We start from the raw sequence: 13,034 nt of genomic DNA, 5'->3' as shown, positions 1-13,034 counted from the left end.
AAAAAAAAAAAAGAAAAGCTCTTAAGAAATAAAAGGTCAAATTTTCTTCTTATGCAACTCCCTCGCAACTTGTAAAACCTAAAGCTGCAGGACATAAATCAACCACTAACTGCCTGGGGTTACTGAGACACTTCCTCTAATAGCACCCGATTGCGTAAGTGCCTTTTAACGGGAGTTTGTCTCTGCTGAAATCTCTGTTAGGGAGAGGCTGACCAACCCCTGCTGGGCTGAGGCTTCGCGCTCCTTTCCTGCCCCAGTTTCCTTCTTGGGGACACCCGGGGACCCCCCCCCTCTCAGCCCCTTTTGCTCCTGGAGAAAGGCTGGAAGAAGCTCTCGGCTCAAACACCGTTTTTCTCTACGGATGCAAATGAAAGGGAGCGGCAGGATCCCACCCTTCACCCCATAGCAACGCTGTCCACGGGGTCCTCTGCCCCACAGCACATCGGTCCCGGCTGGAAACGGCTTCATTTATATTTTAGCCCCTCCCTTGTGCCCCCCCCTTCTCCCCCCCCGTCCACAAACAAAGACAGAAACCGAGAGAAATCACTGCTCGCCACTGCCGCTTCGGAGCATCACTTTGTTATGCCCAAAAAACACAACATGGGAAGGAAAGGCTGTTATATTTCCCCCCTCCTCCCCCCCAGTCCCCGTCCCCCCCGTGCCATGGGATCGAGCCCAGCACCCAATGCAGCCGCGCTGTTTGTTTGGTGACTGTTCTGCTGTGGTTATTTTTAGCCGGTGACGCCCGGGGTATTTCGCTTCAGGATGTCCGGTCTGAGCCTCTTTCTGGGAATCCCATGTTCTCTAATTGTAAACAGCCCCATTCAGTTGCTGCAAGCGCCGAGAGGCCCCGACTCATGCAGTGGGGCCATCAGGTGTGAGTCAAACAGGAAGCCGCTGCCACTTCCACCAGCGAAGCGTCGGGTGTGAAGAAGTGCTCCGTTCACCCAGCCCCACGGCCCAGCCCAGATCCCACAGCACGGGATGCCCCCGGAAGCGGCCCCATCCCTCCTCCAAAACGTTGTCCCTGGGAGAAAAAGGGATCCCGAGGGCCTCGCGCGCAGACGTTGCTGCAGTGGTGCAAAGGGAGAGGGGATGGGTGGGACTGGGATGGGACAGGGATGAGGACGCTGAAGGAATGGGATGGGGATGCTGAGGAGGATGGGATGGGGACAAGGATGCTGAAGGAATTGGATGAGGATGCTGAGGAGGATGGGGTGGGGTGGTGATGCCAGTGCAGGAGGCATGGAGACACAAGAGGGGCCAGCATGGAAATGGGGAGCGGTTTCAGCCCCATCTCCCACCCCATGGGGCTGAGCCGAAGCAGCTGCCAACCCGACCTCAGAAACACTGCCAGGGAGCGGTTTGCTCCTCTGCTAACAGCAGCACGCTGCCCCCACTGTGCACAAACCCAGCCTGGGGTGCCCCAAATGCATGTTCCCTCTGCCCTAGGCAGTGGGCAGCCAGGTCTGCATCACCCCAAAATGCGTGTCCTAATTTCACTGGGGCCACAAAGAGCTGCAGCAGCACCAGCAGCCCTCCGTGCCATTTGAGTCCTCAGGTTCCAGCAAGCAGCAGCGATGGCACCACGCTGCTCCCGGGGACCCAGCAGCTCTCCTCACAGCACAGCTGCTCTGAAAGTCCCAAATGTCAGCAGCTCAGCAACAGGGACAGCAAAATCCTCCCCTGTGCTTCTCTGAAATCACAGCATCACGGAGCTCGGTGACCTCTGCCTCGGAAGCAATTTGTTTTGCACCGGGTAGGAAGGTCGGAGCCAACTCCTGCAGTGCTGTTGCAGAAGGCTGGTGCCCCTCCAGGCTCCCCAGTGCCAGAAACCTGGCGCACCTTGCAGCCATTTGGGTCCCTTTGGGAGACCACGCTCCTCAGCCATCCCCCTGCCTGGGCTCAAAACGCAGCGAGAAACTGAGCCAGCTGAGCAGCCCGTGGTGCTTTCATGGCTGAGGATGGGCGGTTTAGCAGCAGAGCATGATGCTTACAGCAGGGTGAGGATGGGTAGGACGCCGCAAAGTATCCTGTAGGAACCCATCCACGCCAAACATCCCTAGGGACCTCAGCACAACGCTCCCAGGATGGACCCGTGCGTGGAGCACGGTTGTACCCATCCCTTATCTGACTCATTTCAGCGTCTCAGGGGAAACCCTGGCATTGATAAACAGCGCTCTGCTCTCTGCCTCCACATTCACCAACCGAAATCTGGAGTCTATTTTTAACCCTCCGACACCCACAGCCGGGAGGGAGCCGCCAGCTCCCCGCGCTCGTGCCGTTGTTTACTGGGTGGGTGAAGCGACCGCGGCGCTGAGCGAGGTATCGAGCAAAGTGAGACCAAAACAAGAGTGCTGATGTGTCATGCCGCCACTTTCCATGCTCGGCGCCTGCACCGTGCCCCCGGATGGGGTATGCAAAACCAGAAAGCTCCCGTGTTTTATTTTCCAGCGCATCCCCGGATGAGTGTGCTGCTCAACCTGCTCGTGGGCCGCTGCTTGCTGGGGGGGGCTGGGCTGCACGCAAAGGCATGAATGAATGAAGAACCTAAGGAGGAGATGGGCTCGTCCTGCAGCACGGACGCAGCACGAAGGCCGCCTGAATCCAGCAGGCATGGCAGAGGCTCCGGCTGCTTGGAGCCTTCATGGAGCTCTTTGCACACTGCTCGTGCACAGGGGGGGCGGATGCAGCCTTTGTGGTCAGGGCAGGACACGGCGTGCTTCCTCCAGTTCTGGAGGATCTGAGAGTAAAGCTTCCAGCTTTCCCCTGGGGAAACACCTCCACTCTGACCGCTGCAGGAGAGAGGTCTGGTTGTAATTCCCGCCCGAACAAAGGCTGCCTTGAACATCAGCGTCCCAACCCCACTGCAGCACAACACCTGATGCTTCCTTCCCAAAGCCCCCACGCTCCCTGCAGGGCTTTTGGTGACCGCTGACTCCAGAATGGCTTCGGATGGCTTTAGGAAAACCAATGGCTGAGTCCTGGCGCCAGGTCTGGCAGCTCCTTTTGCTCTGCTTGCTGCCCATCAGCTCAGCTGGGAGGCATTGCATTGCCCTGGGATCCTCATCCAGCCAGGAGCTAAGGGCAACACCATGTCACCCAGGAGACATTCTCTCTTTGGGTTTAGTGATGGAAACCATCTGCCTCTGCGTTGCTCAGAGCTTCGCGTAGACTTTTTGCCTTCTCTCTAGGCACCAACTTAAAAGCTCCACATTGGGCTGCTGGGGAGGCAAAGCAGAAAGCTCAGCAGCCCAGAAATAACTCAGAAAACGCAAATCCATCTGGTAGCCCCAGTTGGTCTCCATTTCCCCATTGGAGGTGGGAGGCCAAGCGATGGGGCCGAGCCGTGTGCCTGTCCCTGAGCTGCCAGCCCCACTCCAGCTCTTCCTGCTCCGCCGCAGCGTTGTGCTGTAAAACCTTCATTTCCTGACACGCATGGGACGAGGCCAAGGGGTCGTGTTTTGGACAACCTGGCTTTTTCCATGGCAACTGGCAATGATGTCACCGATGTGCAATGATCGGAAGGGGCCAGGGGAATGGCGAGCTCCCCAGGAATTGGGAGGGAGGGGCGGCTGAGGCGGTGCCCTGGGCTGGGGGAGCCCTGAAGGCATCTGCCCTCCTCCCATTCCCATCCCTCCATCCACCCCGTGATGCTCCGTTCACTGCCACTGCACAATGCAAAGCATCCAACACTCTGCCCTGCGCGGGTGTTTGCAGGATGTGTCTGTCCTGTCCCCCTGGGGTTCTGAGCTCCCTCGTTCCCTCTGTTCCTCCAGCTGCTGTCCTCCCCATCGCAAATCCTATCCCTGCAGGGGAGCCCCTTTACAACAGCGAAGTAATTAAAAGCTCCAGCAGACAAGCGTGCGGGATGCTGATGGCCAGCATCATCTTAAGTGCTCCCACGTGGTGGTGTCTGTCTGTCCACCTGTCCGGGCTTCCTATGGCTGGAGGCATCTGCCACCACAGCTCTGAGCACGCTGCTACAGCAAAATCCTATCTGGGTCAGCTCTGAGCTGCCACCAGGACAAATGCACAGAGCAAAACCACCCTCCTGTGCACACAGTTGCCAAGGGACCCCATCCCAGCTGCCTTTAGTACGACAGGAAATCCTACAGACCTCTTTTCCACCTCAGAAGCACCTCTCCACGTGGGAAGCAGCATCAGTTCTGTCCCCATCCCTTATGCTTCACGGACTAACCTGGGCACACAGCTGCAGCCAGAAGGGAACAAAGCCAGCAGAGCATTGCAGAGATGAGGAGTGAGCTGCTGGCACTTGCAAAGCAGCTGGGAAGCATAAGCTATGTACCCACAGCAGAGTTCTCACACTAATTTAATGGGTAATCAGCAACGGCATTCACCTGCTGCATCCCCACAGAGCAACCTCTGCCTAAAGGTCCCAGCAAGGAAAGGGGCAATTGGGGCAGGCTTGGTCCAGCTCCCTGCTTCAACTCTGCACGTGACAGCAAGTTGGTTAGGCCACCTGGTGCAAATGCACCCTCCTCAACAGCAGTCTGCATCCAGAACAACACACAGACACCAACCAAACCGCAGGGAGAGATGAACTGGGTGCTTGTAGGCGTGGATCTGCACCGAGCAGGTCCATGAAAGCAGAGGGATGCGCCCGTGCTGGTGGTGGTAGCACAAAACTGATGGCAAACCCCATCCAAACAGTGGCAAACCCCATCACAACGGTGACAAACCCCATCCAAATAGTGACACTGTTGTCACGCAGTGGTGACAAACACCATCAAAACAGTGACGCTGTCTTCCCTGCTTCCCCTTGGACCTCGTGGGGAGATTGCAAGCCAAACGTGGGGAAATGGCACCACCAGCGCTCAGCCCCTGTGGGAACCCAACAGCACCGGAGCAGGGAAAGAGAAAACAAAACAACCCCACGAGAGGGCTTCCAAAAACGCTGCACGAAAAGTGAACACTCAGCAGAGCGAGGTTTCCTGCGCAGTGAGAGTTGGCCGACGAGTGAACAGGAAATCACTGCTTCCTGCCTGCAGAGGAAGTGCCTATCTAATGCCTGTGATCAAAAACAAACATCGCTTCGATTAAACAAAGGGCCTAAAAACTTCAACAGCTCGCAGCCTGGCTCGGCTCCAGTGGTAGGGGGAAAGCGGCCAAAAATAAGAAGCTGGTCACCTTGAGAAGGGCCCTCATCCTCTTCCCTGCGCAGTGATGTGGCTGCATCGTGTGCAGGACGCGGCGGGGGTCGCTGAGCCCCAGGCTGTGTCCCCAGCGCTGCTGTCACCCCACAGCATGGAAGGGATGGGGGTGGCTGCCAGCAATGACCCCAGTGTTTGGTTTTGGTACAGCATTGATCAGATGCCCTCTCGACCTTCTCTCCTCCAAGCGAACAGCCCCGCGGCTCTCAGCATTTCCCCATCGGGAGATCTCCAGCTCTGCACCCTCCATGGGGCTCTCTCCAGCAGTTTCCAGTCTGGCTGGGACTGGGGAGCCCAGCACTTGGCCCAGTGCTCCAGTCAACCTGTGGTCAACCTTGGTCAACCGTTGGCCAACCAGATTACTATCGGCCTTCTGGCCATAGGGCACACTGCTGGCTCGTGGTCAACCCTTGGTCAGCCATCTCCCCGGGCTTGGTCTCTGTGCCTGGTCTCGGATTTGTTTTGAGATTTAATTTCATCTCTAGAAAGATTCCCCTTCCAAACTGCTGCGGAGATTCTTTTTGTTCTAACGCAGAATCCCTTATCTTCAATATAATGAATTCAGGCCATGGGAATAGGAATACTTTCTTATTCCAGAGCAGGACACACAGACCCCAGGCTATAAATTGTTCCTGGGAGCAGCACGATCGTGAGCCTCTGCTCATCTCAGGGCTGGAGGACGCTGCGGTCTGTGCAGTGCCCAGGGACCTCACGCTGTTTTTCCAGCTTGCTCCAAACCTTTTGGTTTTGGACAAATCCCAGCCGGGAGATTGATGCGAGGAGGCAGCAGGATCCAGGTGCCCCACGCACAGCGCCGGCCGTGCCGGGGAATGGATCTGCTGCAGCGTTCATCCCCTGAGTTATGGGCTCTCAGTGTCACCGAATGCTGCACGCGTGCTGTTTCCCAGATTTAAAGCACAGCCACAGGGAGGTGGAGGAGGTGGTTTTGCTTCAAGCCCAAAGCAAAGAGTGGGGTTTTTCCAGCCCTGGCTGAGCCCGAAGCTCCGGCATCGCTCATTCCGCACACGTCCCATGCTCCGAACCGTCCTGGCTGGAAAAAGCCCCGCTCTCCCAGCACGAAGCTGAGCACGCTAAAAAGAAACAAAGAGGCCGGGGCTGACGCAGGATGGCGTGTTTGAAAGGCAGCACTCCTCCGCATGGCTCGCAGCAAGACGAGATGAGAAATATGGTTCGGGAACAAAGGAGGGCGAGCAGCAAACAGGGCGAGGGGCAGGCGCAGGGGGACGGGGAAAGGACACGGGGACACCACGGTGCATGCCACCAGTTTGCATTCCCCACCACCTTGCTTGCATCCTGATGCACTCGCCTTGCTGCGGGTTTGCACCAGCTCTGCAAAGCTCGTGATGGGTTTTGCAGACCCGCAGGCGTCCGCCAGGCCACGGCGCAGGGCAGGACGCTGCAGCTTTCCCCTCGGTGCATTTTGCACTCGGAAGATGCCCAGGAAGAGAGCAGCAGATCCGACCGCAGGCTGATGGCAAAATGATTCCAGCATCACCGACAGCCCCGCAACGGACGGCGAATATTAAGGGTAGGGGACACACACAGGGGCCTTCCTGTGTGGCCACCACATAAAATCTATTAGTGAGCAGTTTGTCCAGTGATATTAAAACCATCAGGTGCAGCCGGCACGAACTTGCTGGGCGCTCGCAGCGTGGAGGCTTTTTGCTTCGTGCACCTGGTTTGTTAAACAAAATAATGAAAGTTTCCCCATTTCCTGCTCTAGAAAGAAAACTTCCTAGCTGGTCATACCCGGGTAATATGCATGTAAAGTCCATTCTCTGATGCAATAACATAACGCAAGGCTGTGTCTGTGCTGGAGGATCTGCCTACAGATGCTCCTTTAAATGCTGTCTGCTCCTTCCTAATGCAGAGCTGCAGTCCCGGGCTGGCGGATTGAAGGGTTGCTGAGGCTGTTCCATCCCTGGCTGGAAAATCCATGCAACATCCCTGGAAAGTTGATGGCTGCTATGGAAGTGCTGGCCAATTTCCTCATTGTGCAAGCGCCAAGAATGGAGATGAACTGGAGGCTGCGATGGAGGGGGCTGCGGGCGCTGAGCTGGGGAGGACTGTCAGCAGCAGAAGGAGCAGTGAAGTTCTCAGCTCCTCCCGAAAATCGAGGGGACACAGTGATGCCTGAGATCCAAAGGCTCCATCTCCATGTGTACGAACACGTCAGCTCCTGCTGGGAACGCACCTGTCCCCGGCATCACAGCGGCTCTGGGGGTGTCCTCCTGCTGCAGAGCACCAAGGCTGACGGTGCTCATTCCATCTCCCCTTTCTTTTACTTTTGAAGCCCAGTGTTACCCCTCTTTGGGATTTAGGTTTCCCTTTAGCTGCAGGACTCTGATCCTCCCTGGAACGGAGCAGCCCTTCCGTGACCACCCAGCCCTGCACCCATCCCCAAGCCCCTCCCCCTACAGCTCCCAACCCACATTCAGACACCCCACCCTAACCCTAACCCTAACCCTAACCCTAACCCTAACCCTAACCCTAACCCTAACCCTAACCCTAACCCTAACCCTAACCCCACAGCATCACCCAGAGCTGCTGCATTGAGCTCAGCTCCCTGTGAGCAAATGCCACAAACACAGACGGAATGGAAGGAAAACATCCAGCGCTGCATTGCACCGAGGAATGTGATTTCAAGGAGGAAAAAAAGCTCAGCACGCATCCAGGCTGCTTTCTGACTTTCTGCAGAACACGCGGCACCGTGCTCTGAATGATTTTTGCACATCGGGCCCCGCAGGTCTCCTGAAGGACTCCACATTCTGAGCCACTCATACGCTGCAGGACGCGGGATGAATTCTGTGCTGCACAGAACGTAACGCACCGCACCTCACCCTGAGCCGCATGCAGAATCCCAGGCAGCGATGCTTTAATGAGAAATTACTTCAGTGAGAAATTAAGGCGTTCTTTCATACCTTGGTTTCACTCCCTGGCTGTAACACTCAGAATCATGCTTGCTACCAGGAGGTTTCTCCTTTCAGAGCCTCCCATTGCCTGCTCAGGGCACAAAACTCAAATCCTCGGCCTTGCATCTACACCGAGTGGCACAGGCATTCCTTTTTGCTGTTTTTTCCTCCAAAGAATTCAGCTCCCGTGAGATTCAAGCACACTGAAGGCTCAGCATGGCCCAGGTACTGCACTGGGCTGCGTGGGAGAAGCGGGGCACGTCCTCCTTCCCTACCCACACCGGTGGCCAAAGCGTGTCCGGAGCTGCTTTCCTACAGCAGACACCACTCAGCGTCTGACCTACTTTTACTGGTCTCAGCTGCAAGCTTCCAGCTTTTTTTAACATGAAATCACGTTGCTTGCTCATGCCCAGGTTTACCCTGTTAGCCTACATTTCCCTCCATCGGTGTCTTTTCCCTGTTTGCCATGTGTAAGTCATCAGCTTCTTCCAAAGCCCCCATCAGGAGGATTCCACTCATCCAGATCAGATGCACGATCAAATATCCCTTGTGGCTGGGCTGAGTGGCTGCCAGAAGAGCCTCCTCCTCCTCATCTTCCTCCTCCTCCTCTTCCTCTTCTTCCTCCTCCTCCTCCGGCCACCACCAGCTTTGTCCCCTTTGCCTGGATGGATTCCTGGTGACATGGGCTGCAGGAAGCGCCTGGAATCCACCCTCACCGTGGTTGTCCCACGCCTCCCCTCCAAGTTCCAGGGCAGGAGGCAGCAATGTGGGAATCTCACCTGTAATAAAGCTTTGGGGCTTTCTTATCTCGTTTTGGCACGGAGGAGCACGACAGCCTTTAAGGGCTGCTCTTTTCCATGCCCAGTCCCAAAGACCTCAGACACCCCTTGGCATTTCCCAGACTGAGATCCTATTTCCTACGACTCAGATTTCAGCACAGACAGCAGATCCTGGAGACAGATGGAGACCAAGAGGAAAATCCCCACGTGAGAGCTCAGACATGGACTGCGGCGTCTGGGCCGGATTGGGCTGCGCGCTCCGCTCGCCCCATTGCAGGCTCCGTAACACAGCAGCGTTTCTCTCTGGTGGGCAGCATTTCCCATGTGCTGGATGGAGCACATCTGGCGCTGCCGTTCCTCAGCCCCTTTGTACCGCCAGGCTGCACAGCCCACGTGTGTCACCTGTCCTTATTCTGCACGATGCATACCTCCCTGTTCCCCAAAGTAATGTGAAGCTAAGGAACGCATTATGAGCTATTCAGGGAGCAGAGGAGCAGATTCAAGCAGGGCGTGGGCTGCCGTGACCTCAGACATCCTTTGGAGTTATGGACCCTGCTGCTTTGTTCCCATTGTCACCTAAGCGGTGACGGCAAAACAACAGATTGAAAAGTGCACAACAGCAGAGGCAAAGAGGGGACTGCCAGGTCAGCGGGCTCACAAGTGCACATCAGAACCCAGAGAGAGCAAGCACCTTGAAGGAGAATGCTGTTTGCCGGAGGGAGCAAGGGGGAAGACCAGGAACAGGGAACAGAGAGAGCCCTTTTGGTGCACATCAAGCAGAGCACGTGTCCTGGGCAGCTCAGGCCAGGGGAGCTGCAGGTCTGCACTGTGCTTTCTTGCAGCGTGCAATCCCTTGCACGGCCTTAAGGCCGGTCTGGAATAGGCCTGAATGTCACAGTGAATCCGTTGGGTTTTCCTGGGAGGTGAAACTGGGACCTGCATTGTGCACAAGCCAGCAGCCTCCAGCACTTGCCCTGAGCTCCCTTAACTAACAAAACCCGCATCCCTTCGGAGATGCCCTCGGTTTTGCCTCCTGTTTTCTGTGCAGGAAGCAGCGCTGCAGCCCCAGCCCACGCTGCTCCCCGCGGCCCCACGTCACCGATCCCTGCACGGAGGAGCTCCCTGCTGCTCCAGCCCATCTCTTGCTTTGCTGCTTGAAACAGGAAAACCCCGGCAGCCGGAGGAAGGCAGCAAACAGAGCAACGTGGGCAGCAGCAGGAGGGCTGCAGCCCCCACACTGTGCAGCCCCCGCCTCCAAAACCACACACCTGGCACCACAGGGCAGCCCTCCCGCAGCGCAGCTCCCCGGGCACACGGTCGCATCACGTTTGTTTCTCTTTCCTTTGCCTTGGAGAGCAGGATTCCTCCCACTGCGCTGTGCAGCCGGCGTCACGCCGCTGGCCCAGGTGACACAGGTGACAATGCCACCCACAGATGGGACAACGCAATGGGGACGTGGGGACAGCACGGTGGGCACATGGGGACAGCGCAATGGGGACAGCGCAATGGGGACAGCGTTGGCACCAACTTGGGTTGGGTTGGAGCAGCTGGGGCACTGTGCAGCATCACGCGCGTGGGACCCCCGGTACTCACCGTGGCTTTGTCCTTGCATCCAGAGGAGTTAAAGCCCTTGGAGATGTGGTTGCATTGTCCGTGATGTGCTCGGGGGAGGCAGCTGCTTTCTTTATATCTCAAGATTCACTGAAGTTCAGGAAGAGAGAGAGAGAGAGAGAGAAAAGAGAGGGGAAGGCGAAAGGGGAGGGACTGAGCAAAGGGCCCAGAGGCCGTATAGAATGACAATGGAAGGAAATGCTTTATCAAACCTAGAAAGCCAACCCTGTCCTGGGAACACAGAGGGAGAAAAAAAACTTGCCGAAGAAAAGCGAGTTCAGCTGCCTGGGTTCCTCCCTTGGCAGCAGCCCTCCTCCCCCAGCCCCTCGCTGCAAACACAATGCGAGCCGAAAGCGTCCGGCTCCAACACTTTTTTTTTTTTTCATTAAACAGAGAGAAGTTTCAGTTCTTTTAAAAAAAAATAAATAAAAAAAAAAAAATCCAACAACCAAACCCTGCCGGGGAATGGGAATGTGACGCTCTTCCCCCTCCCCCGGCTCCAGCCTTCCAAGTTTCTATGAGTCAAACGTTTGCAATGTGTTACCGAAATGTTACCAAGCTGGAATGCGGCATCCGAGAGGGTTTAGCTACTCAAACTTTTGTTTGTTGGCTGGGAGAAAGCGTCACCCGGCGGAGAACACCGCTCTCCTTCCTTTTGCTTTTCCCATCTGGGTGCCACGCGGGAGGTGCCCATCGAGGGGGCATCAGTGATCCCAATGGGAAACGGCGAGGGAAATGGTAAACCTGATGCTGCAGGTGGGAAATGGAGGGAGGAGTGAAATGGTGAGGCCGTCCTGCAGCACAGTGAGGATGGGCCCAGAGCTGAGCTCCCAAAGCCCTTCGGGCAGATTTTGGATCAGCAAAGCGCCGTTCCTCACCCCACAGCTCCTAGGTTCATGGAATGGCTTGGGTTGGAAGGGACCTCCCATCCCAAAATGCGGACTTCCAATGAAGACAGCTGGGCCCAGTGGCTATAGCATTTTCCAGAAGCATCTGCTGGGGGTTTGCACGCATCAAACTTCTCGATTTCTTTCCTCCTGAACTCAGCAGCATAACAAGGAATGCTTTCTTAATGGCGTTAACCACCAAAAGCAACGCTCTCTTGTTTGGCTGTGCTTAGCTCCTGGAAATGGATCATTGCTCTGCATTTTATCCCTTTCAAATCTAGGTAACCCGGAACTTCCCAGTGTCACTAAACACACGGCAGGTGGGAATTAGATGATCTTTGAGGTCCCTTCCAACCCAGCCATCCCATGATTCTATGATCTTTAAGGTCCCTTCCAACCCAACCATTCTATGGTTCTATGATCTTTGAGGTCCTTTCCACCCCAACCATCCCATGGTTCTATGATCTTTAAGGTCCTTTCCAACCCAACCATCCCATGGTTCTATGATAACGGGATGGGATGCCATTGGGTTTTGTTGTGCAGAACAGATTCGGCTCCTTCAACAGACAGCAGATGGATCTCTGCCCTGTCCAAATCCATCCTTCCTTCCAAGGATCTGACTACCGAAAGCCATATAGATTCCCAACCTGAAGGCAACTGCAATTAGAAAAAAGCCCAATCTGAGGATGAGAAAGCAAATTGGTTGGGGATGTGTGATGCTGGGGGGGAAGCCAAGGGATGATGGATGCCCTGCTGTGTATGGAGAGCACACAGGGCACAAACTCTGCTAAGGATGGAGCTGGGGCTCCCTGCTCTGCTCCTGGGTTGGAGAACCACCACTAATCTGTCCTGGCTATTTCCAGCCCGTGCATGTTTTCTCCTTTGATGCCACTGGAACAACACCAGTGGAAAAGAGGGAGCACAGTGGACTTTATCCCACCTCTAAAAACCAACTCCTGGTCGAGCAGGTCGGTGTGAGACCAGCAACAGCCCAGGTCTACAAAAGCAGACGTTCAGTTTGGCTGCTCCATGGAAAAATGCCCTTTTATCCTCAAACTGGCAGCAGCAACATTCACATTCAGCAGCATGGAAGGGGACTGGGGGGGGAATCTATCAGACTTCTGTGGCTGTGGGTGGCTTTCTCCCCAAATGCAGAGGTGTCCCAGGCAGCTCTGTCCTGAAGGAGCCCTGCAGTTCTGAGGTCCAACGTCTCTGCAGACAGAATTGTTCTGGAACTGTGTTTTTGGCACCCGGAGAGTTTTACCACACCTGCAACAGCTGCAAAACGTATTCAGACTAAATAAAAAAATAATAATAAAAAAAAAAACCTCAGGATAAAACCGTTGTTGGGAGAAGAAAGAATCTGATGTGGTGAAAGAGAAAAAAAAAAAGGGGAGAAAAATAAAGAGGACGGGGAAAGAGGAGATGGGCACCGTGAGGATGCACTGAGAGGCTGGGAAGGGGCCGCGCGGATCGTGTCCCCGTGCAGGGTCACTCCTGCTCCACTCGGAGCCAGTCGAGAGTTGCAAACTTTTACCTAGTTGGATATTTGCTCTGCGTGCACGTTTAGGTGCGTGGACTCCTTTCACACAGCAAACAGCCAAAAGCAGAGCTGTCCAAATCCAGAGATAAGGGACTGGGTTGGGGGGG

The 13,034-nt window shown here is 55.5% G+C and overlaps 1 protein-coding gene and 1 long non-coding RNA gene across 3 annotated transcripts in view; both read right to left on the bottom strand.

Moving 5' to 3' along the window:
• Positions 1–10,736, bottom strand: part of HDAC7 (histone deacetylase 7) — a 66,557-nt gene extending 55,821 nt beyond the window's left edge. The window contains exon 1 of one of the 2 annotated variants that reach the window (XM_021379101.1): positions 10,480–10,736. In XM_021379101.1, the coding sequence (XP_021234776.1) occupies positions 10,480–10,498 (19 nt within the window). In that variant the 5' untranslated portion in view covers positions 10,499–10,736. The remainder of the gene's footprint in view (positions 1–10,479) is intronic. The other variant, XM_021379103.1, reaches the window with a different exon arrangement.
• On the bottom strand, positions 378–7,628 carry LOC110389158. Its single transcript, XR_002433074.1, has 2 exons — positions 4,121–7,628; positions 378–3,224 (listed from the first exon to the last, which is right to left on the bottom strand). It is a non-coding gene; the product is annotated as an uncharacterized LOC110389158 (long non-coding RNA).

The sequence above is a fragment of the Numida meleagris genome, chromosome 32 (genome assembly GCF_002078875.1).
Source record: "Numida meleagris isolate 19003 breed g44 Domestic line chromosome 32, NumMel1.0, whole genome shotgun sequence".
Classification (NCBI taxonomy): Eukaryota; Metazoa; Chordata; class Aves; order Galliformes; family Numididae; genus Numida; species Numida meleagris.
The sequence above is the reverse complement of the archived record's forward strand: the minus strand, read 5'-3'. Positions and strand labels throughout refer to the sequence as shown.